Genomic DNA, 25,012 nt, shown 5'->3' with positions numbered 1-25,012 from the left:
TTTCAGTTCCAGACTCTGCAATGATAGTCTGTTTGAACTTCCCAGTAGCGCTGTGGTGCATCAAACGTTTTGTAAGCACTTTCCACACCAGTGAAATGCAGCTGTGATTGGGGAAGAGTAGAACAGTTGTTTACCAGGGAATAACAATAGCATGTATCAGATTAGGAAAAATAATCAGCCAGTTGAAGTGGGTGGGATGGTTGGAGAGAGGAGGAATGTAGAGACCAGAGCTGGAGTTTCACCTTATCATATGAGCTAACACCTCTGTTCTTGTAAAAATGTGACTTAGGCTCCTTAATATCTTCAGTTAATTAAAACTTGGGTTTTACATTTCATTTAAAATAAATTGCTGATCCTAATGAGGGATGGGACGGGTATTAAAAAGGATGAATCTTAAGGGGACAAGTGTAATCTTGAAAGACCCAAATAAAAGCAATTTAGTTCAAAGTGTTAAGGAAAGCTGGCCAGATATGACTGAATCCACCTCTTTCATTTGGTGGTTGGAAAGATACTCATTTTTTTTACTCCCTTAAATCAGTCCTGAATTCCATAATAGAAACGTTCTAAAATTAGTAGAACTGCCTGGATTTTCCATCTTTACTGCACAGTTCTGGTTAACAAAAAACTCAGCTTTTGCCTTTCTCCCCATTTTAATGGATTCACAGTAGGGTGAGTTAAGGTGGGTAGGCAGGAAGTTTCAGGCTTCATTCTACATCACGTCAGTGCGTGTTGTTTCCCAGGAGCATTTAACATTGTGGTGCTGTATAACAGCTGTAATGGTACAGCAGTTTTTGCACAGGGTCTCCTGCATGACTGTGCTTGTGATTTGTGGACCACAAACTAATGCTTATGGCTTGGACAGGTTCATCCCCTGGATTCTCTAGGACAAAATTACCAAAACTGCAGATTGCAGTTCCCTGCAGGATGGGGGTAGTGTTCAAAACAGATTGCAGTACAGCAGCCAGCGTAGCTCAGGTTGCTGGATACAGGATCCCGAGACACAGCTGTAATCGCTGCTGCTAAGGTTGTCCCTTCCTCCTTCTGCCAGTGCACCGTGCTCATAAGAAGCAGTCATACGTGCTTTGTGGACTGGTCTGTGCTCTAAATTTAAGAAAAATTGGCTGAGGACCCAAGCAGAGATAGTCATAATATTTCTTTCAGTCTTGTAATTTAGGCCTGCTTTTTGAGTAGCAATAATAAACCGTGGAATGACTCATTTGATGAGGTAAGTTGCAGTTTTACTTTTATTTATGGCAGCAAAAGAAATATTTGTCACATGGATATGTCCCGAGGCACAGCCCATGGGAGAGGAGAGGGAGAGTCCAGTGTCCTGGCTGTGTTTTCTCTGTTAGACAGGGGCTCTCACAGTTACACGGTTTAGGCAGGGAGGGCTGGTGTATCTGAACAGAGCCTCTCCTATCTGCTGCTGCAGATGTTGCCCGCAGTGAAGTGTGGTGTCTTAAGTCAGGATGGAGCAGTTTGCAGTAGTGCAGAGCTGTACCAAGCCACGCCAGGCTACCCCGTCAATGCGATTAGCTAGTTTAAAAAGAGGGGACACACATCTTGGACGGAGAGGTGAAACGTTTCAGTGGTTTAATCCATTTTCCAGGGTGGTCTTTCCTGGGTTAACTCCTACAGAACTGTATTACAGAGCAAACCAAGTAGCTGATGTGTTCTACAACTTAAGTAGTGTCTAGATAATAGCTTTTATGGACCTGGGAATTTACGTGCTACGGTTGTTGTGATGCAGTGGCTCTGCAAAAGTGGTATTTTTGTACTTGAGGCTTCAGTTGTCCATTGGCTGTAATCCTGAACAAAAAGATCAGAATTTGTATCCATTGGAAACAGCAAACTGGTTATACGAGATGGCAGTCTGAAGTACATGGATCTGCAGGGTTTACTGGAGCAGACTTCACCAGATTTGAGTAAATCAAGCATGTTATTATTTACAGTTGTCAGTGGAAAGATGAAACTGTTTGGGTAAGTGGAATCACACCAAAAAATTCTGCATTGAGACTGACTGAACGGCAGGTATTACCTGAAAAATAAATTTATACCTGGAGAGACCTGACAGATAGAGCTGCATAGAGTGGGAGAAGGGGATTGAGCAAAACTTAATGGAAGGCCTGTATATATATCAAATCTGCCAAATGTAGTTACTGCAGAACCTCATTATAAATAAGGAACAAAGAAAAAGAAAAACACACAGGGGAAAAAAAATCAGTCGTGCCATAAGCAATCACAATCTGATGCATTAAGGAATCTGTCAGCTTCCAGCAGGGCCAATGTTTCTCCAAATTAATTCATTCTCTGTCTCATTCATGCTAAAAGTGCACTGCAGCTCACATGTCTTTGCTTTTACTAACTTGAGTGCCTCCAGGAGAAAGATGCCTTAGAAGTTTATTGACTGCCGTCCTGAATATTCTGTACAGGGATTGACTCAAGGATGTAATTTGCAGTACTGTTTAGCCAGCACGTTGGATTTTGTGTTGCCATTTCTGTTGGGGAGAATCATTTGTGCAAGCTGATGCAGGGTTTCCTTGAACACCGGGTAGCATACGCTATAGTTATTCCGAGTAAGGATATAGTTGCACTGTCCTGGAATTGTACAAGTGAAATATTTGTAAAGCCTGTGCAAGTGAGGTAGCAGTAGGCTGTGCCAGCTCTTTCATGTCCGCCACTAACTTTCCCTTCTCTACCAGCTCATTTCCCTGGGTAGCCACACAGAACAGCTCATGGCTGAGTCAAACACACGGGTTCTCTGTGTGAAAGCATTAATTCACTGCAGTAGCTGTGAGGAGCTGCCTCACCCCATCAGCATTCTTGCCCACCCTTCCTACTCCTTTTCTCCAAAGACCCTTTTATATGTTAGATGGACTTGATACTTTCAGATGCCCTTGCCCTGCACTCGCAGTTCTCATTGTAGCATAATTCAGGCCTGTGACTTGACAAACTCTTGCGAAGTGCTCTCATCGCCATTCAGCTGGGCATCTATATACTGAGGCTTTCATAGCTGGTGTCTCCATTTCTCTTCTGCTTGGAGTCATCTTGTGCTGAAGCCTGATGAACAGGGTAATTATTTGAAAAAGGATTACAGCTTTGAATCTTTTCCACTAAGGCTGAAGGAAGCTATTACTTCATCTTATATTAAATGGCACATGGTAATTTTAAACACCTTCTGGATTTCTGATTAATTAAATCAAATCTCTTCAAGAACAAAGAACACTGATTTTTATCTGTATATTTCAACAGTTTTTAAGCCCATCTCTTTATGACAGGATACTTAAGTTTATGCCATGTATCTACGGTCAAGGAAAATAAAAACCTCAGACCTTCCATGGATGCATCTTGGTGTTCAGAATCTGATTCAAAATGTCAAATTTCAGGTGCATGCTGTGTATTTGAACCGTGCTTCCTCTGGATGTCATTCCCTGAGGGAATTAATTATGGTAGGGTATATCACATACATAATGACAGGCTCTGTGAAGCCTTCTGGAGGCAAAACTACCAATCAGGTCAGCAGAGAGCCAGAGCCCTTTCAGTTGCCTTGGAGTAAGGAGTTCTGCACAGTGACTTTGGGTATCCTTTCAGCAAGGTACTCGAGGAAAAATGTGGAATAACGATGCAAATACAAATGCTTTTTCAGTGTGGTGGGAATGGAGAACACTCTACCTGTGGTTTGGATATGTTGGTTTAGAAAGGAGAGGGAATAGAAATCAGATTGTGCACTCTGAATTACAGCTGGCTGGCACGATGGCCTTTTAAGAGGGAAGGTAGAGGCATACATAAATGCTAATGGTAAAACACAGGGCAGTTATGCTCTTATGCTTTCAGGTTGACATCTGTTCCTCCCCTTCAGACTTATTTCAAGGAAAAACTGGTACATGCTGCTAACTTATCAGAAGGCAGAGATTATAAATACACACTTCTGATTTATCCTAGTGTGCTCTGATCTCTTATTCTGCAGAGAGCTCTGTACTGAATTAAAAGAGTAAATATGGGGATTTCATTGTGTTCTGTCAGCAGGAGCGAGTGTGAAGGAGTTCTGTCCAGCCTCTTTCTGTCCCCCTTCTTGGCTGAGAGATAGAGATGCAGTTAGACCTCAGGCACCTTACAGCTCTGCTGCAGGGCTGCTCTGCCAGTTGCCTCTGGCAGCCCCGCAGAAGCCAGGCATTTCTGCATGGGCTGTCTCTCCACAAAGGAGAAGGGAAAGTATAAAGCTTTTCCCTGTGAAAGGCTGGGGCTTGCTATTCATCATCATTTCTATTGATTTCTTTTTTTTAGTTGCTGGATCATTATGGAAGAACTCAACACGGTTTGGGGGTTTTTTTTGGTGGTTTGTTTTTTTTGGTGGTGGTGGGTTTTTTTGGTTGAGTCACTGGGAATGTTTCAAGCATCTCTTTTTTTGATTTGCAGGCTAGAATTCTGCAAATGAGTAGTTTATTTGAAGGGATAAAGTAGGAAGTCAGCTGGTACAAGCTGATCAAACTGCACTGACCCTGCACTTTAGTTCTGTGTTTATCTGACGTGCTCATTTTTAGGGGGTTGAGGACAGCCTGCCTGAGCCTTTCTGACATGAAGCTCCACTGCCAGATCCCCAGCTAGCTGAAAAAGACGAAAATGCATTCATTTCAGCTGAACGGAGCTGATTCCCTTCAGCTGACTGTCTAGCCCTGAATGTTTAGTTCCTTTTACCTGTTTCATTGCAGCTATTTACTGTAAATTTTGGAACAGAGTTCAATTTATAAAGCACTGTGGCATTAAAAATATGTAAAGGTCAGTGGCTGCTAACTGCTGGACTGTTTCTCAAAAGAAAAAAAAAAAGCCTTCAGGTAATCTGTGGGTGAAGACCCCAAAAGTAAATCCAAATCTACTAATCTACAAATCCAAATCTACTACTAATCCTATCACCTGCAGTGTACTGTATATAAATGAGACCTGTTTTTCAACAGTCAAGCATGTTTTATTCTATCCAGCATTTAAATAGTATTTGTAGTTTTACACTGAGGTGTGCTGTCAGGCTATTATTGAAAGAAGGCAAAATACTGCCATTTTTGCATGTTTACAATGTAATAATTATGCATGTTTTCCCAAAGGATTTTCTTTAATCACACATGCAATGCTTGGGATCTGTAATATTGTCATCTTTTCTCAGCACATCTGGAAGATCCGTCACATTGGGGTGTAATAGATATTGCAGAAAAATAATCCATTAATCTGATTTTAAGCTCAATCTGTCATGGATTCTTTCTTTTTTTTTTTTTTTTAATGTGCATATATTTTTTACCTTTCTCTTGAGGCTTTTAGTTTTTGTTGGCAGTTGTAATTGAAATCTGTTAGGTATTTCTGACAGGTTGAGAGACTGCTGATTTTTCTTTGTTACTCATAAGCAGTGACTCAGCTTATTTGAACAGTGTAAGGTGCACCTGCTGGAGTCATACATGCAACAGTGAAGTTAAGAGTTTCCAGCAAGGCTAAGAAATGAAGCTTCATATTTAAAATACAGCCTGCAAGATCCTCAACTTTATTAGTGTTCAGCTGAACTGGGCACAGCTTTCTGCTAGGAAAACCTTGTGCTGAAGTAGTAGTCAAGGATGCAAGCTGTGGAACTGGGTTCTGTAAGTAGGCAGTATCCTTGCGTTGATGATGTGTATAACTGAGACATTCCTAGGAAGAAAATCTAAAGAATTATTTTATATTTAGTTGCATTTGTGCTGAGAAAACAAAAAATATTTAGGTTAAACTGAAAGGCTTGAGTGGCTGCACATGTACCTTAACTCAGAGAAGAATGTATCTACATATATTGAAGAAGCAGAATTTATTAAAAAATACAGTCAGGTGGACTGTGCTTCCAGTGTTTATTTAAATCATGGTGACCATTTTCAATATGACTGGAAGCATACATAGCTATTCACTATTATATCCTGAGTTTGATTTTTGTCTCAGTAATGCTTAAGGAGAGCTGTCACTGTTTTAGTTCAGCCGGCTGGGCTGAGATCTGTGGGGGGAACCCACACTGTGTGGGAGGGTAACAACATCACAACACGACAAAAAAGGCCGTCGTTGCCACAGCCAGTCTGCAGGATCGCAGACCTGACAGGGATTAAGGGCTGCAAGTCCTGACCCTGCAGTTAGCTTTGTACAGGTTGAAAAGGAGCTATAAAGGAACTCAATAAGGAAATGTTGTGCATCTCCAAAATCACTGTCTGTGGTGAGAAAGCAATCCAGCACTACCATGAACACAATTCCGTCTGTCTGATTTTTGTGAGGCAGTGTGCTGCATTGAGCCAAATGGTAAGCACAGGTTTTGTTAGGTCAGTCGTGCCAGTGAGGGATTGAGCAAAACTGCAGTAGCATGATCTTCAGCACATCTGTCTGTTGAAGTACAGACCCGGGTCTGTATGCTGACTGCTAGCTCTGCGTTAAAGGTCACGCTCCTGTGTCTTCCTGCTGCTGTTACTGCGCTAACTGTGTTCAGCTGGCACTGGTGCTAACATAGACTGCAATTACATCATGGTTTTGCTTTGCAGGCTTAGACAAATATGATTCCTGCTGGTAGCAAAATACCCGTTTCTTTCTCTAGGATTTTCTTTGGGGAAGCCAGCAGTTTTCTGTCTACTTACGACACCACAGGTTTGGTCAAGATTATGTGCGGGTTTTTTCTGAAATGAAGGAGCTTTTGTCTGTCTTCTGTCACTTCTTTCACTGCTGAAGAATGCCTTTGCCCATCGTTTTTCAGGCTGGCATAGAAATCTGCTCCTCCATATCTTACTAAACAAGCGCATCTTACAAAAAGCACTGCCTCTGAACTGTTGTAAGTATATGGTGGTTTTCAACCAGAAAATAGGTTGAAACATGCCCCCACATGCTGCAGGACCAGCATCCTGTAGTGAAATTCAGCAGTGTTTGGCAGGTTGATTTCTATCTTTTTCACCTCCGCTGAGACATACAGACAGTGAGTGCTAAATACCGGCAGACTCTGGCCCTTCCTGTGTTACTCACATTTATGCTTTGTCCTCCGCAAAGTTAAGGTATTAGGAGAGACTGTCATAATCCTTCTCATAAAGAGCTGGATCTACTATGGTTCTTAAGCACATGCTTAGTTTTAGGGAGAGGAATAATTGACTTCTTGTTGACTTCAGCGGGACTACTCATATGCTTAAAGATGAAGACCTTTTGTAAGTGCTTTGCTGGAGTAGTGCCACAATGGCATAAATTGTATTGTCCCAAAATAAATTGATAGAAACAGTGAGGTCTGTTTAACAGCATTGCGTAATACATTTCAAAACCAAAAAGCCTATTGTTTTTAGAACAAAGCCAAATTTTGTGTGGTTCTAATTTACTAATACAGTGAGGGGGTGCTGCAGTTTCAGACTGTTGGCTCCAAGTATCAGTAACACACAAGATTTCATAAATGTGTCAAGTTGGGTAGAAATGTTTTATTAATCCTATGGGGGTTCTGCTATACTGTATTTCATTGCATAATTTATACAACCATAATAGGAGTATGCTATTGCTTTTTATTACCTTGACACTAGGTTAATTAGGAGGTATTACACTCTATTTTAAATATGTGAATCGGGATTCTGACACACCTTGCCAGAAAGAGTGTTCTTGGTGGCAGACTGAGGTGACTTTGGGAGGTTGATGTCAAATGTTACTGTATTAGCCAGAGTCCTGGTATCCTTTCCTCTAAAAGCTGCCTAAACTGCACTGGGGAGAAGCTTTTCTGAAAAATATTAACAGTACAGAAGTGTAAGTGAAGCATCCAGTTCTGCAGTCTTTGGGGATAGGAAGTATTGGCAGCATATTAAGTACTTCAGCTTAGTCCTGTTAATGCTCTTTTCTTGTCTGGCAGGATCTCAGCTCAGCAATTAGAGACCCTAGGCCTGGTTTCCTTTTCCATTTCTGTAAATCAAGAGTCATTCCAGTGGTTGTGACAGCATGATAGTTCTCAGCTCTGCCCTTCCAAATGAATTCCTATTTAATCAGGGTTGGCTGGACTTACCTGGGGGCACATCTGATGAAATTCTGAAGAATCAGGCCCAACAAAATGAGAAAATGTTTTAAAAGTGATGTCAGTTACAGAGGAACTCAACCTGCTTTCCTTCCTGTCCACAAATAACTCTGAAGTTGAGAGCACCAGTATTAAGAGATTAAATGTAAAGGATACGGGGAAGGCGATGATGAAGAGCTTAGTTCTCCGAATGCTTTGCAAAGGTCACTGCTGTTATCTGCTCTGCAGTTAGAAGAACTGAAGCACAGGGACCTGAAGTGACTTGACCAAGACTGGCTAAGAAGCCATGCAAGAGTGAGCGCCATGGCTCTCCCGTGTCCCTAGCTCAAGCCACAGTATTGTCCACACTGCCACCACGGGTGAAAACAGTGGACCACAATTTCCAGTACATGTCTGAGATGGCACTGACACTTGCACATTGCCATGTATGTGTCCATTTCCACCCACAAATGAGATACTGCACCACGGTCACCTGAATTAAAGTGCCAGGGCTCAGATCTGCTGGAGAAGCTATGCGCTGAACTCCTAGTAAATTCATGACTGAAATTAAATAGGAGGTAGACCTCTAAGCTCCTGGCCTTGGATGCTTGAGACCTGGCCCCAGTTTTCAAATGTGCTCGTGCAGTGTACAGTGCAATGGGGAGTACTCTGTGTAGTTGGAGTCTGTCAGAGGGGAAAAAAAATCACAAAGCGTGGGGTGAGACTTGCAAATTAAACCCCAGTTTACCATTTTCTGAAGTGTTACAAGGGAAAGTCTAACACACTGTCCTTACAGAGGGAAATTACATATAAAAAAGTTAATGTAAACACTCTGCATAGCAACTCCAGAACCTTTTTCTTTAGGTTTTGCTGTGAAACTTACGACAATTATTTTTGTCTTTATTCAGGTGAGATAGGGACTGAAATACCTAAGATTTTTGATGGTGCAAAATCATTTTATTGCCAGTTCCTCATCAGGGTGAGAGGAAAACAAAAACTTTTCTGATGTATCACCACCCAAAGGATCCTATGTAACACAGGGTGAGAGAACGGTTATCAGGTCTGCTAACAATTTTCTTCATTCCTACATCCTTAACAAAAACCAAAATACCACAAGTCTGGGATTCAAAATGAATGATCTAACTAAAAGAAAAGGAGACAATAATTCTGGTCGCCCCTTTTTTTTGTGTGCCGCCTTTTCTTGGGTGCGACTAGATACGGCTTGATTCTGAAGAAAGTTGAAGACAAGGAAGACTTTCTGTGCCCCCTGCCCCAGCAGACCAGCATGCTTTTTCTTTCAGCAGACTATCTATCGGTTGTTGTTTTTCCTTCAGGTGACAACCTGCCTGGGTTTAGCGGATAAAGGGGGTTTCTTGCAAGATCGCCTTCTGATGTAAGTGGCAGTTTCTGGATGGGCCGCATCCATATTGACTCACATTTGCCCTCTGTATCACAAATGAATCTGATGGACCCAAATGCTGAAATAGGAGTGTGAGGTTGCTGCACTGGCTGCAGACATGTTGGTCTTGGGACATGACATTTGGGTCCATGCAGAGATACACAACTTAGTCTGTTGGCAGGACCTTTGCCTGACTGACAGGAGGCCCTTCTGCCATCAGGTGTAAGGTGCAGCTTGCAGGAGGAGGCAATCCAAGGAAAAACACCCAGAGCCTGAGCCGTGCCAGTAGCTGCTCCTTTGTTTTTGCTGTGCAGTCTCCGACAGGTTGGGCTGCAGTCTTAGCTTTTGGGATCCCTTCTGTTTCTCTCCTACTCTATGAGCAAGAGCCGCTTTCTGGGTGCCTTTTGTGTGAGTCTAAGGGTAGCAAATTGTCTTTATCATGTAAACTTCTAAATAGCCTAGAATCCACCTCTCTAGAAGCTGTTCTCACCCTGTGCTGTGCTGTTGCAGTCATAGTTGATGGAGCAACGTTAGCTGAATTGCTGCCATCATGCAAGACTGGGGCTCTGAACAGGACATTCTTCTAAAGGACAGTTCTTTGGACATGCTACCAGGCCTCTTGTTTTTGTTTTTCATTTGTATTGGGCAGGGGTGTGTGTGTGTAAATGGGCAGGGAGCCATAAAAAAAGAGGATTGTATGTCTGTAAAAGTATATGATCAATTTATTTTTGTAGGGGAAGTGATAGATAACATGGCACAGCATGGAGTTATAAAAGGAGGTTGCAGTCAGCGTTGCTGGCATTAATTTAAGTAGAGAATGTGCCCTTAAATGTCAGGAGACTGCAAGAAGCACCGAGTTATTTGAGAAGACAGCAACTTTGATCTTGATTTTATCAACAAAAATGCAGGCAATTAACCACAGCTTTCTAATTTTGCCAGTGTTTTTTCTTATTGATAATGTGACTAGGGCTTTAGCAGTTGCTCTAGGAAGGTTAATGAAACCATAATGGTTATGGTGAAAGAGTATACATTAGCTAATTGGCTTGTACAGGTGACTCACCACTGAAGCTAAACTCAGCAACTGATAAACTGAGCAGCTAATTTGCTGTGAAGATACTACAGCTGCAGATACGCTGTCCTCTCATACTGGCAGATGAAACAAGACCAGACAATCTGGGTTATGAAAAGAACACAGGCTGCAATCATGTTTCTGCTGTATCAAAATGTAACGAGTGGCCATTCTTGATCAAACTAAGGGCTTCTCTGGTTCAGCAGCGCATCTGGTGAATGCACAAGGAGAAGCATGTAGAAACACAGCAGCAGGGTGATCCTACCCCTCATATATCATCCCCGATTCTGTCAGCTGAGTGGTTCAGAGGCTTTTGGAGCTAGAGGTTCTGTTAGGTTGTGTTTAATGCCCCTGATAGGCCTGTCATCCGTGAATTTATCTAATCCCTTTTTGAACCTATTTATGTGTCTGCTTCAGAACATCCTGTAGCAGTTTTGCACTTTACTTTTGTGTTGTATGAAAAAGCACTTCATTTGGCATTTCAAATCCACTGTTTGATTGCTTTATTGGATATTCCTTACTTCTTTCATTGAAACAACACAGACCGTTTTGATTTCCTGATCTTCTTCATGCTATTAATGATTTTATACATCTGCTATCTCTTCTCTCAGCCTCTTTTTCAGGCGAAGTCTGTTTACTACCTCCATATATCAAAAACATCCCGGAACTTTGATCATTCTCCTTATCTCCTCCATCCTGTTTCCTGCTCTGTTAGATCAGCCTATGTCCTGTATCCACCTGTATCCTGCTTTTGCATCTGTTACCTTAAAGGGGAGGAAACTAATTCAAGAGTTCAGTGATCAAAGTTTTGGGGTTTTAATCCTTGGCTCCCAGTTCCTCAAAGACTATCCTCGGGCTGTCTACCCATACAGGTTGTGGCATCCCCCTGTTTTTCGTTGGAGCTGGTGTGGAACATTTATCTGGGTTTCGAAGAGGTGGGAGGGTCAGCTGGTCTCTGCTGTCCAGTGCCACTTGGATGCTGCTCCAGCACCCCATCAATCAGTCATTGGATAAAGTGCATTTGCTGTCCTCGGCGCTGTGACTAGGATTCTGGTTTCTCTCTCCAGGCAAATGTCTGTAAACACACACAAACAAACAGGCACATGCATCCTGTCATTTAATGAAACAAAGTACACATATTAGTTGCAGAAGTTCAGTATCCTCATGCTAATGTACACAATTGTCTCTGTGAATTGGGACATATTACTGCTGCTTTTGGTGTTTTGTTAGGTTTCCTTTTGTATTCAAAATCCAAAATAACCCAGCAGCTGTGTGTGTGGGTAGGCAAATCTGGGTAAATAATGAAAGACTTTGGGGAATGATGGCCCTGATCTGGTAAAGCTCGAAGATATGCAGATCTCTGAGCAGCTGCTGACAAGCTCTGAAAAACTGGAGGGGTTGTAAGGAGCCAGTTAATGGCAAAACATATAACTAAATGACTACGTAATACTCATTATTCCTAATTTGGTCTCTCAATCTTGAAAGGAATGGAATGTGTTATTGTTTGTTATAGTACTAGCATTATTTATTGCTTGTCAGATGATAAGGCACAGAGATCCCATTGTGATGCTGTATAAATGTGTAGTTAAAGGGCTACATTTGATACTAAAAGCTCCATTTTAAAGCAACTTTTTAAAGTCCCAATAATTAACTGATTAATAAATGCTTATATAGTCTTAGAGCATCCATAAAGTAGTCAATAGGCTATTACTAAACGTAGCGACTTACAACTTCTTCCAGAGATGTGCTCATAAGCATTTATAGTATACCATATGCGTACATGAAGCCGTCTGATAATAAGTATTAACTATTAAACCTAAGGAATTGGATTGTCAATGATAGGAAAGAGCTGCCTTTTTTCATCATGGGTAATATTAAAGAACTTACATGGCTAAATGCTCAGCCTTTAAGATTAGAAGGCATTCAGGAGGGCTGGGTAGGTGTTTTTGGCCAGGCCTTGAGACGTGGTGAGTATCAGCAGCTCAAATCAGTCTTCATGAAAACAAATATTGAACACCTTCTGAAACCAACCGAAGTAGCTTGCTTGCTACTGAAAATTTGCATAGGCCTTCCAGTATTCCAATCCTTACTTTGTCAATGCATGGCACATAAAACTGATATTTGTCATTTATACTACTGGAATTTTGATACCTGGGAAAACTAATTTTGAATTTTCAGAGCTTCATATCTCATCAAAGTCAACTGTATGCAGACTTTTATTTTCCAGAGTTAAAGTTACTGTGATAGATACGTAAATTTGCTTGTAAAGGGACGGTACATCAGGGAATAGAAGCCTTTTGCATACTGTTCACATGCATGATAAAAGAAGACCTCTTCTGAGCAGGAGCTTAGACTCTGGTGTCAAGAGTGAGCAGTGGTTATATTCCATTGTTACTGTCCTTGAAATTATACAAATTACAGGAATGGTTTGTGGATTTTTCACTCTCTCTTTCTGTGCCTATGTAGTAGCAGTTTGTATGTTTGCTTTAGCCCAAATCTGTTTTCATTTTCAGAGGCTAACAGAATTACCAACGACTGTATTAATAAACTTGGGGCTATTTTTATATGTTGAATCTCTTTAGGAGCTTGCTCTGCTTAATACCGCAAGCATCATACAAAAGTACAGTAAAATGATATTAAGAAAATATAATAAGGTGAGATCTGTGCATACATAATTTTTGTTTATGCCCGAGAGTTGTGCACAGACACTGATATGACACAGTACTCATTAGATTTATTTGTAGGAAGAGTGCTGTCTCAGTAATAAAATGATAAGCTGAAGATAAGTGATACTACATCACTTCAGTGGTTTTCCTGTATTTTTATTTGTCTGGTTTTGCTGTTAAAAAACTTATTAGAAGCTGAGAAATACAAATAATGTATAGCACGGCCTAATGTTCTGTTTGTATTTCCATCTTCTAATTATCATGTTTAATTGCATTGTTTACTGCTGCTGTCAGTATGGTTTGATTCCTTTTGCCCCTTACATTCTTCCTATTTGCCTTTCGGTTTGCTTCACTATATTATTACATGATAACGTGAGCAGCACTATTCCAAAGGTGAATTACCACAACAGCTAACAGTGCATGGTATCTCTGGGATCTGGTAGTGTTGCACTGCAGAGACAGTTGTTGGATTTGCATGTGGGGTTTTTTTAACCTTTGTGTGCTCTATGACTAGTGATAATGTTGTGCTGAGCCTTTGTTATGTTTGTGCGAGAGATTTGCTTTTTTCCTGTTTCACTAGTTGTTATCTCTCTCCTGAGACGGAACATTGAGTCTTCATCCGAAGTTGAATGTAAGCAGTAAACAGCAGAGTGATGGAGAGAAGAACTTGATGTGTTTGTCTTTTTAATGTTTAAATATACTGTGTAGTGATTGTAATTGCCTGCTGATAACTAAGCTGTCTGTATGCCTACTAATGTGAAAGGGAGAAGGAACCCTTACTATAACCCTTATGTGTATAATAGATTCTTCTTTCCTATATTTTTGTATTTCATTAATATTGGAGTGGTACCTTGCAGCGTTCAAAAGCATGGAGTTATTCAGGGATGTAACAGACTGTTCTCCAGGGTTCAGGCTCTTTGACCACCACTCCTCTGCTGCAAGGAGGATTGTACAGTGCTTTTGCTGGTCTTTGATTTTTAAAGTTTATAGTGGTTTAAAAAATACTCTGTATGCTTACAATAGCATAGATTGTTCAATGTGCTTGTTTCTTAGATGAGTAGAATATTTTTAGTAGAGCAATTGCCAGAATGAAGGTGGCGATGCAGTCTCACCCCTCTGCAGAGCGCAGTCCGAGGAAGCTCTCTCATAAGCCTTACATCAAAGCCATAGCTTCTGTTTGTGGATTACCGTTCCTTTCCAGATGTTGTCCTTTCTTGCTGAAAGGCTTTAAAGACTACAGAATTTACTGGGCACACAACGTAGTTGCTGCATAGATTCTTTTCTTTGATAGTTATATGTCTGCATTTACTTACACATCTCCATTTGACTGGTTTCAGCTTTCAACAAATGCTTGGATTTTCTGATACCTTTTCTTTTAGATCAAAGACTCACAATCATATACTTTGTGTGGGTGCTTGCAGTCTTGGGCAAAATAATTTCTTCCCTGCTTCTTAGTTAAACCAAATAAACTGAACTTCTTAAGCCTGTGATAAAAGACATTTTTCTGTAGCCCTCAGATCACCTGCATAATCTTTCTCTGAACCTCATCCCATTTTTAGGTGTCTTCCGGAGTTAAAGAGCAGGAACTAGAAACAGGATTGTACTAAGAGTCTTGCTGATGCTGTGGGCAGGAATAACCGCATCTTCCAGCTCCTACTTGATTGTGCTTCTGTATATGGATGCTAGACCTCTTAACTGGATTGTTGTTCAGGAACTTCACATTCATGAAGCTCTCTTTTATAACACCATTGCACTCCGGGGTATAACCTCCCATCTCTCTAGTGTTATATCTGTTCCTTGCTCGTAGGTGTTTGATTTTATATTCTTTCGCATTAAAACAAGCTTTGTTCCTGTGAGCCCAGTCAAGTAAGGGATACAGAGCAGCATGCATCACCGGCCAGTTCCCATTGCTAACCAGTCCTTTGAATTCAGTCTCGTTTCTATTAAGAGTGTGTTGACTGTGATATTCTTCGTCCCAGCAGAATTTTTGATTAGTCCATGGATCTAACCAAAAATAACTACCTGAATCATCATAAGGGCACTCCCTTTCAGTTAGGGGGTCAGCATCTCTGAAAGCAGGGAATGTTTTTATTAGTATTTGTTTTGCTCAGATGAGTAACAAGAAAATCAAAGGTAAACATACAGTAGGGATATAAAATAGTAAAGGACAAAGACAAATTCCCTTGATTATAAAACTTGATCTTTCTTTCCTAGCCTAAGTTTGCACCTGGGGAGTTTAGTTGAATGCTTGTCCTGTGAGGTCAAGCTGTAGCAGCAGCCATGAGCAGACTTCCCTGTAGCAGCTGATAGAGCACGCACACCCATACAACCCTCCACCCAGAAACCCACTAATGTTTGTTAGTTCAGAATGGGACTGCCGTTTTAGTGCATTTTGGTAGATATGCACCACAGAGTCAGCTGCAGATTTCTTATTACTGCAAATGAAAGATCTCTTATTCAGCTGCAAAGTTTTCTCTAACATCATCTATGCAGTTGCCTTTGTCTCTTTCTGAAGTTGTTTGAATTCCCCAGGAGCCTGCAAATCACATTCACAAAGCAGCTTTTAGGATTTTTAGCATTCAGCTGTTAAGGTTGTGTGCATGTGTGTATGTGCTATACAGTGGATTAATCACTAGCCATATTGAGCCAATTCAAAATGTGTAGATCTTGGACTTCATGAAAGCATCAAAGCAGATAAGTAAATTTACATTAGTAAATAAGAAATAAATTAAATCATCTTAGCAATTAAAAAAAAAACCCAAAAGTGGGTGTTGTGAAGGATGGTGTTAAAAGCTACGCTAGCAGCAAAAGGTAGGTTGTGTCATTGCCAAATCTGTCTTCTAACCTCTGCTTGACCTAATACTGCTGAATTCCAGTGTGCTATGCAAGTACATATTCGTATTCTCTAGGTATAAGAATAGTAGCAGCAGTTACGCTACCTAGAACAAGAATGTACAGGGGCTATCAGCTGCCTTGCCTGGGGGCACGAGATGGTTGCCAGCTGGGATTAAGAAAAAGCAATTCCTTCCTGTGAGGCATTACATAATTATCTGCATATATTAAGTGTGTTGGGGGTTTTGTCTGAAATTTATTATATAAGCCAGTGCTATAAGAAGATGCCAGACTAAGAAAACAGTCTGGCATATGTATTATGGCAATTCCTTTTTATTCTGTTTTTAATGCTGTCCAAAATAAAATGAGAGTGACTCTGTTTCACCTTGTTAGCTTTGCAGTGCATTGCTTTTAACACTGTCCTGCCAGCTTTGTGACGCAAATTTGACTGCAGCTGAGGAATATTGTTAATCCTCTCATCTCCTTGTGAGGAATCAAAGTTGAGCCGTATGAAATGTTTTGTGCTACAGTGTTTTCTTTTATTGCTGCACATACAAAGCAAGTAAAAATGCTGGGTGCCAGGATCTCGCTAGAATGGTACTGATTCTCCACATTTATGAGATGTCAATAAAATAGAAGTTGTTCTTTTTCATCTTGCAGCTTACTCTTCACCAAAGTAAAACTGGAATGGATACACAAAGGACCTGAAGAGGCTCTGGTGACATGCAGACATATGTTGCAGATGTGGCAGATGGTATTTAATGCTTTACAGCACAGGTAGGCTTTTTCTGTTGTGTTAACAAGTTCAGATTTCATAATGAAGGTGTAGTCATCTTCTTTAATTGTCTAGATACTTAAGTTATTTTGCAAAAACAGTGATAAACAGTACTGTTTAAAAAGACACATAAGTAATATTTCAAGCTGTGATTAAAAAAAAAGGCAAGATTTTAATAGCCATGACTTAAAAAAAAGGCCACAAAACAACAAAAAACCCCCAACAAAACAAAACAAAACCTCATTTTTAGGATTGAAGAAGCGGGTTGAACCAAAAGGTTTTGATCTGAATGTCTAAACACCTCTATCCATATTCAGATATCCAGAACGGAGGGTAGATTTATGATTTTTTCCCTAATATTGCTGAGCATCCACCAGCTATTGTTCACAGTCTGCAGTAGTTGGCACCACCCAGGAATGTGTGGGGGGTGACACAGTCCTGAACTGAGTAAGCCAAGGAAAGGCACACAGCCAACACTATCATATGCTGTGGTTGCATGCTGGTTGCACAGCCTGGTGCTAACTGGGCAAGGAAAGGAGTGGAGGATGTAGCATCTTTCTCCCTTCTTTTGTCCTAGTACATCTGCATTTAAGCAGTGCTAGGTTCCCTCTTCATTCCTTCCCTCTCATCTGCTTTGCCTCCAAAAAGAAAAGTGTAGAAAGCGTAGAAGTTTCCAGGTTGGGTTTTCTGTCTTCCCACACCCTTTGGATATTGTCCTAGTCATGATACCACTGTACAATTGTCTTGGGAATGTTATCCCAAGCCTATATTTATCTCTAACCTGTAATGTCCATAGAGGTTGTGTTTGATGGGAAGGACGGCATGCTTGGTGGCAACAGTCATGACAGGAGACTGATGAAGCTTGTATTGCTCCCCAATCTCTGTACGCATTTACATAAGCTTTATAAACACCAGAAGTATATGTACAGAATGATGCATGTCTATATACAAGTCGTCCTTGAGGGATTATTAGTAATTCCTTGTTGGTTTAGCTAATGAGCAGCAGACCAAACACAAAAATCAAGATATTTACATAGCAGCAGAGAAATGGTCTCTTACAGGCTGGAATCATTGATTTCCTTAGGCCTTAGGCTTTTTAGCTAAGAATTCAATCGTGTACCTCTCACATGAATAATCTTTATACCCATGAGTAGTCCTCATGAAGCTGATCAAATCCACACTGAACAATATAACTAAGATTTACTCTTGCGGGGGAGGGGGGCTGTAAGCCTGCGACTGAAGAGAGTACATTGGAAAACACATAAATAAATAGTTCAGCCATTTGGACTGCATTCGGATCCCAAGCTGTGCTTTGGCTGTTATACTTAAAAACCCGAGATGCAATAGCTTTTAGAGGCTTTTGATAAGCTTTAGCCATAGAAGCCTAAACAAAACAAATTGCTTTGCTTTTGCTTTTAGGAACTCCAATGTGTATTTCACTGCTATTCCCAGTGGGACTGTTTGGCTTTCTCAAAAAAAAAAAGTTGTAGAGCATTTTCTATTGTGAAGTATTGTCTGAAAGGTAACAAGAACGAACTTGGTACCTGCAGTTTTAGACTGGATTCAATGACCTAGGAAGCCCCTTTGTATTAAGCAAGTTGCAGCAGTATGAGCTAACAAATATGTAAAATATTCCGGGTTGGGCTTGCAAAGGAACTTGGAGGGAATTCTTATCACTGAGACTTGGGCGCAGGCATTTTTAGGGCCTCTTGGAAAAGAGAAGCCTGTATTTACATAAAGTTGAGAGCTGTTGCACCCAATACTCTTTACTAGTTCAATCAGCAGTTAAATCACCTGTTTATTGCACTTTAATTCCATTTGGCTGCTTTTGTGTGGCCCACATTTCCTGGCTTTGCAAACTTACTATGACTTTGCTAGGTTTAAGAGTCTTTCAGGGCCCAGCACGTTCTCCCCAGGCAGCTATTGATGTGCCACGCTGAAGTCCCCTCTTGTCTTCTCTCTGATAAACTGGTGCCTCTGCAGTCTTTTACAACCAAGTGTTCCCTTCAGCAGTTTTTCTCACCATCTTATCCACTGTCTCAACTACCTCTTTAAAAACATGGGCAACGGAGTGGCAACGTGTCCCACTGTCAGCCTTTCCAGTGCTGTATGCGGAAGGCAAATCATCTGGCTACTGTCCCTTCTGTGGTGCATGGAAAAGCTTTCTTGGCTGAAGGCCTCGTACTGCAGCTTTGAAGGAGTAGTTAGTTTTCAGCCCTTCTCCAGGGTGACGGATAAAGCCATTGGGAGTGGCTGTTTTGCACAATGCACTCGGTTTTTCGGCTGGGATTTTTCAGTCTCTTTTCCCAGTTAAAAGGCCATGCTCTTGACTGCACTGAGGTGCGTTCTGTTAACTGAAGGCATCTGATCAAGCTTTCTCCGAATGCTGCTTTCCTGCAGTCAGTTTTTGCTGTGGTCAGCCTTATGCCATCCACCCATCTACTCACCCCTCCTTTGTGTAAGAGTATAGCGTGTAAACCAGTGTGAATAGTGCCTTGGTGGTGATGACTGCCGCACCAAAGCAGCGCTCGCCTCATGGGAGTAGTATTTTGAAGTGCAGCTGCCACGTTCCTGTGTACGCAACACACCAGTAAGACAGAAATGCCCCTACGGTTCCACCAGCAGCCCCCAGCCGGGGCACCTACACTTGGGTTAATCCTGGCTGGATTAGGCTGGGGCACAGGACAGAATTTAATTTTCCCCTGTATCTGTCACCACACAATAGTCTCAAATGGGGGGTATCATTGTGGAAACCAGTATGAAAGATGGGGAGACCCAGTCAAGGCTGGAGATTTATGCAAACACTCAAATGTCCGAGAATTCAGAGTCCATTAATAGAAACAGTAATGTGTGATCCCAAAACCCAAGTAAAAGGTTAATTAGCTACTGTAAATGTGGTTACCACTATGATGAAGAACACTAAGTGCCTTTCAGTCCTAGATTGTTAGCAGGGAAGGACAAGACTTGTTTTATCTTTCACTGTTGTTTTCTGTGATAACAGAACAATCATGTTTAAAATAAATAGCAGTCCCAAGCTAATTCTTTTGCTAGATAAATGCCAATTCAAGGGAATCCTGTGCAATCCCTACCACAGGACTGATGAGACTGGAAGATGGGGCATCCACAGCAATCATGATTCTGTCACAGCTTGTTTCCTGGGAGGAACGTTCTCCAGAGGCTGAGCTGCAGGCTTGGAAATGTACCAGAGAAAGTAACCAGGCAGTCACTTCTCCTTTTGATATTTTGTCCCTTACTTGGGTGATGAGAGGAGATATCACTATCTAATCCTGGGGGGATGGGGTCATGATGTCATCATGTCACCATGGGGTGACAGGAAGGCTCAGAAGATCTGCATTAAGTGATTATTTTGTTGTTGTTGTTGGGCACATGATTTTGGGTGGGTTTTTTTTGAGTTTCCCTTTCCTGTGAGGACAGAAGTGTAGTAGAAGAGCAGACCGGATAGTCCTTCTTTCATAAAGTGGTGCTGTGTGGTAGCTTTTATCTTCCTCCTCTGTTTCAACAGAACAAAGGTGGAACAGGAGAAAATAATCCCTTTGAAATGAAAAGTTAGCACTTGGGTGGAAGGTGGTAATTGGTCTGTTTCAAAAGGATCCGCACAACAGAGCTGTGAACAAATCCTTCTGCAGGCAAGACCAAGGGATGGTGGTTCTTCCTGGGCTTGGGGCTGCTGGTTGGCTTCCTCTGGTCTGGCTTCTAGCTGCCAACATGTTCCTTGTCCAGTGGTTTGCAACAGCCAAATAAACTGATACTGGCATGTGCCCTGCAACCCTTGCTGTGCACTGTCTCTCTGAGCTGCCTGTCCGTTGGCAGCGTGGGGGTGTAGAACAGCACGTTCAAGAAGCTGCCAGCCTGCGACAGTTAAAGCTTGAGTTTTCAGTTCCAGTGGCAGCTAGACGAAACTATTGCCTGCTTCGAGGGGAACATTGTCTCTCTGCTGAAAGATGGCCAGGTAACACAGTTTTGTTTCTTTACAGTGGCTCTGAGAAAGGAAGTAGTGTGACCGAAACACCAGTGATCAAAAAGCATAATGGACTGCATCTCACACTCCCAGATGCTCATGATACCGATTCTGGTGAGGAAACAAGATCTGTGCTTTCCCATCCTAAATGTATGCTTTTGTGAGAGAGAACTTTTATTTTCTTCAGCAAAGGGGGTTGGGGTGCAGCAGTAGGGCTGCATGCATGCTTGTGTACGTTGCTGGGCTGGTGGTCAAAGAGGTCCATATCTGTTTCCAGGGCCATCTCTGCTGCAGAACGTGTCACCGTGGTTTGTCTGTACCTTGGCTTCTACATGCCTAAAACAAAGAATTCCTGCTTTCTTTTACAAAGCTCTCTGAGATGAGCATGAAAGGTGTAATGAGCTCCCATGTAATGCTTCTGCAAGAACTGTATAATTCAGTCTTCCCTGCCCCCCTCTTCTCCCTGCCTCCCCACCCCACCCCCACCCCCATTTTAATCCTATTTAGATGTCCTGATCAAGCCAGCTATTATTGTGGGTTTGGAAAGCTGAGCGAGAGTGTGAATTCCTATTAGAGGATGATTTGCTTTGGGATTTGTACATAAACCTTGTGATGCTTTATTACATGGTAAATACGAGTTCACAGTAACAGATATAATCAGATGGAAATAACTGAGACATCAAAGCTGATCTTGGCAGGAAGGGGAAAGGAAGCTTTCAGAGTGTGCTGCTGACTTGTGATTTTTATCAGAAGTCTCGTGATACTTGGTGCTTCCTTTAAAACTCGAGCTCTCAGAATCAGATGATTATGTGAGAAACTTGCGTTTTAACCTGTAGGGTTTTATCAGAGAAGCAACTTTCTACCATTCTGGATGTAGAAGAAAAAAAAATAAAAAAGAAGAAAAAAAAGAAAAAAAAAGGCCTCACAGACTCAAAAATTGGACAAGAAGAATATAAAAGCTTAATTAAAAAAAAAAAAAACAACAGCACACAACGCTAACAAGTCTCATGCTTTGGGGCTAGGGAATTAGGTTTGTCTATCTGAGTCTTAATCATGAACACTTGGAACTTGTAAAACTGAATTGACATGCTCAGCGTATACGGCTGAGATGGAGGACAAGTTCTTACATGTCAAGTACATAACTTGTATTATGTGTGTTTAACCTGCATTTACACCCACCAATAGTTAAAAAGTATTGCAAGGTTAGATCTTGAGCATACAATCATTCAAATGTCAAAACATTATTCAGCCTTTCTGCTCTTTTGTTTGTAGTGTTAAACCCTTAAGGTTTATATTTAGGACATTGTAATCTTACTGATTATATACGCACATATTTATGCAATTTTTAATCTGTTTATTTCTCTTTTGTTACCCTTTGGTGAGATGAGTCTCTATTTTGTATAGGTCCTTTTTCTCATTGTTTATGTGGCAGTGTTCCATAGTCTTTGGCTTAATTAAAGAGAACAGGCCAAATTCAGCACAGATAGATGAAGAGGATATACTAAATATGTGCTGTTTGGCATATTAAAAATTAATCTGGAAAAGGGAGTGGATATGATGTGAAAGCTTCCTGGTGATGCAGAATCATTGAGGATAGTCATCACTTGTACATAAATGTGAAGATTTGTGAAATATATCCTATCATCCCTGATGCTGGGCAGTGAATTGGACTTTCAGTTTCAGTGAATATATGAAAATGGTTTGGTAGTTTGCAGAGTCCATCAGCCACTAGGCATTACTAGGAAAGCAATGAAAACCCAAAAATATTATTTGCCACAGTACTTTTGTTATCAGTCCAATTCCCACTGTGCTGCTGAAATAGCAAGTGGCTTATGGTGCCTAGACTGTGAGGCTGTGCCTGGACTGATCCCTGCCCCTTCAGCTCTAGCTGGTGCTTAGTGGCATGTAAAAGGCATTCTGGATGTGGATTCCATGCTCTTCTGGAGATTCATTGCCTTGCTTTGTAGTTGTCTGGGGAAAAGAGTGTGGTGAGGTTTGGGCTACATCCACTTCACAGCATGGTTTGAGATTTTGAGACCAAATCGTCACAAGGAGCCTGTAATGTTTTGATGTGCTGCTGTGCCACCCTTCTAAGACCTCACTCCTGCCTGCTGCTCTGCTGCAGACCTGCAGCACTTCTTCCAGAGTGAAGTCACAGCAAAGCTCAGGCATGTTTGGTTTCTATGTAGTGCCCTCCTCAAAAAGCACCTGGGTTGGGTCCCTGTTCCAGCCTGCCCTTAGCCCCGTTCTAGCAGCCAGCATGCAGCGGAGGAGCTGTAGTTCAGCATAAAATGTTGTTATGCCATGGTACTGCCTGCCAGAAAGAGCAAATTAATGCAAAGTACAAGCTGTAAACAAGCCTTTCACGCACATGAAGTGATTTGTACTGAATGCAGGTTGGTTTTAGCCAAGAAATGTATTCCTCCTCCACTTCGAGAATCTAGGTTTCCATGCTAACATGGTTGTACCCACAATGGATGTAAGGATGGGGCTCGTACATCTGCATTAGTGCAGGATTGGCACTGGCTGATTTCACCAGAGCTGGCTGCTTTGCAGGCTCTAGGTGCTGCTGTTTTCCATCTGCAGAAAGGAGGCAGCTGGGTCTATGGTCCCAGCTGGGAGCCTTTGAAGACAGCAGGCGGTGAGATTGGAGAGTGTACAGCTTTAGCCCCTCTCTCCCTTGTGCCTCCTCAGAGCTGTGGCTGGCTGCTTTGAAGGAGGGAGGAGATCCGATTTTTTTTTTTTTTCCACCATTCTGGAACAGGCTCTGGTTTCCATCATGAAATCCCCTGGGAGTGTGCAGCAGTATCGCTGTAACGCACAGGCGCTCTGTGATCTCTGGGCTCATCACTGAAGGGGGGATTACTGCAGCCACGTTTGACACTGGCTTCTGCCTCAGTTAGACCACAATGAGATTATTTGCTGTGCCAGAATTCTAGGTTTGCTGCCAGGAAGATTTAATTCCTCTTTATTTTCATCATCTTCTTCTAACTGAAGCAGTGTTCCTAACTAAATTCACCGGTATCAGTCAGCTGCCTTGCTGTTTCATTCTTTTTCTGATTTAGTCTTATCTTATAATGCTCTTGGCTGAAGTGATTTAGGCTGAGGAATTCTGTGTTTCTTATAAGCCTAGTAAATCTACTGAGGTACATTTCTATTTTGATAGCAGTTTTTTCATAGATGCAAAATATTGAACTTGGTCTTTCTTAGTCTTATAACAATGCTAGAAGAGCACTTTAAAATTATTTAGATATATCTTATATAGCTTATGCACAGAGCTCATCACGACAAAATCAGTTTTGTTATTTTTATGATTTCTTTCCAAAATGTGTGGAGAGCTTTATTGTAAAATGTGAAGTTTATATTCTGTCTAGTGGAGCTGTTAAAAAGAGAAAGAGACCTCACTAAAATAACAAATTGCTGTGATATCTTCTTATGCCAACATTTGCATGTATTTTGAGGCATGACATTAAAGCTCTGCGAGACAGGTTTTGTTGTTGTTGTTAGGATATAAAGATCTACATTTATTTAGGAAGAGATATTTTATAATGAGACATTCAGAGACCTTTTTTTAATGTTGTTTGAAGTTTTTCTGGCTGCCCCCACTGCCCTGAGGTCAGAGCGATACTGGTACGATACATGCCTACCTCCTCTCTTGGGAGGCGGCATGTGTTAGAGGTGTATTCTTTTCTGGCTCCAGTAGCCTTCAGCCCACCCCCAGGGTCACCGTATTGCTTGCCTGAGGTTCAGAGCTGTGGCTGAGCTCCTTTCAGTCCAGAAGGGCAGGGCTGGCAAAGGCCATCTCTTACAAAGTTTATTTGAGCAGACAAGCTTTAAGCAGCATTCCTGTGAGCGATCCAGCAGAGATGGGTAAGAACAGCGGTAGCAAATATGCAGGTATGGGTTGGGATGGAGAGAGTCTTTTCACCTGGCATGTGTGTGTCTAGAACAAGGAGACCATATCTGTGTCTGAGGCCAAGCAGGGATGGGAAGGGATCGGATGGTCCCTGCCTAGTGTGGTTTGCTTCCTTGTAGGCTGGAACGGAGAAGAAAATAAACATCAAAGGACTGGAATGCCAAAGGCTGTTAAATGCAAAGAGCCTCCGCTGTAAATTGCTAAATAACGTGGGTTCCCTTTTTATTGCTGTGCAGATGGAAGCCCACAGCACTGGGCAAGATCAGTCTATGATCGTAGGCTTTCCCCTCTTGGCAACTACTTGGCTGATGAAGAAAAGAAGAGGAGCAGCTAAATCATGTTCCTTTGAGTACAAGTAGCTCATAGTGATATTCTCCTAA

At 41.7% G+C, this 25,012-nt stretch overlaps 1 protein-coding gene across 4 annotated transcripts in view; it reads left to right on the top strand.

Moving 5' to 3' along the window:
* TTC7A (tetratricopeptide repeat domain 7A) overlaps nt 1-25,012 on the top strand; it is a 173,111-nt gene that overhangs the window by 93,766 nt on the left and 54,333 nt on the right. For all 4 annotated transcript variants that reach the window (XM_080408291.1, XM_080408292.1, XM_080408293.1 and 1 more), the window contains 2 exons: nt 16,623-16,739; nt 20,733-20,830. In XM_080408291.1, the coding sequence (XP_080264417.1) occupies nt 16,623-16,739; nt 20,733-20,830 (215 nt within the window). The remainder of the gene's footprint in view (nt 1-16,622; nt 16,740-20,732; nt 20,831-25,012) is intronic.

Source organism: Falco punctatus (assembly GCF_963210335.1).
Source record: "Falco punctatus genome assembly, chromosome: 12".
Classification (NCBI taxonomy): Eukaryota; Metazoa; Chordata; class Aves; order Falconiformes; family Falconidae; genus Falco; species Falco punctatus.
Note: the sequence above shows the minus strand (reverse complement) of the source record. Positions and strands in the feature narration are given on the sequence as shown.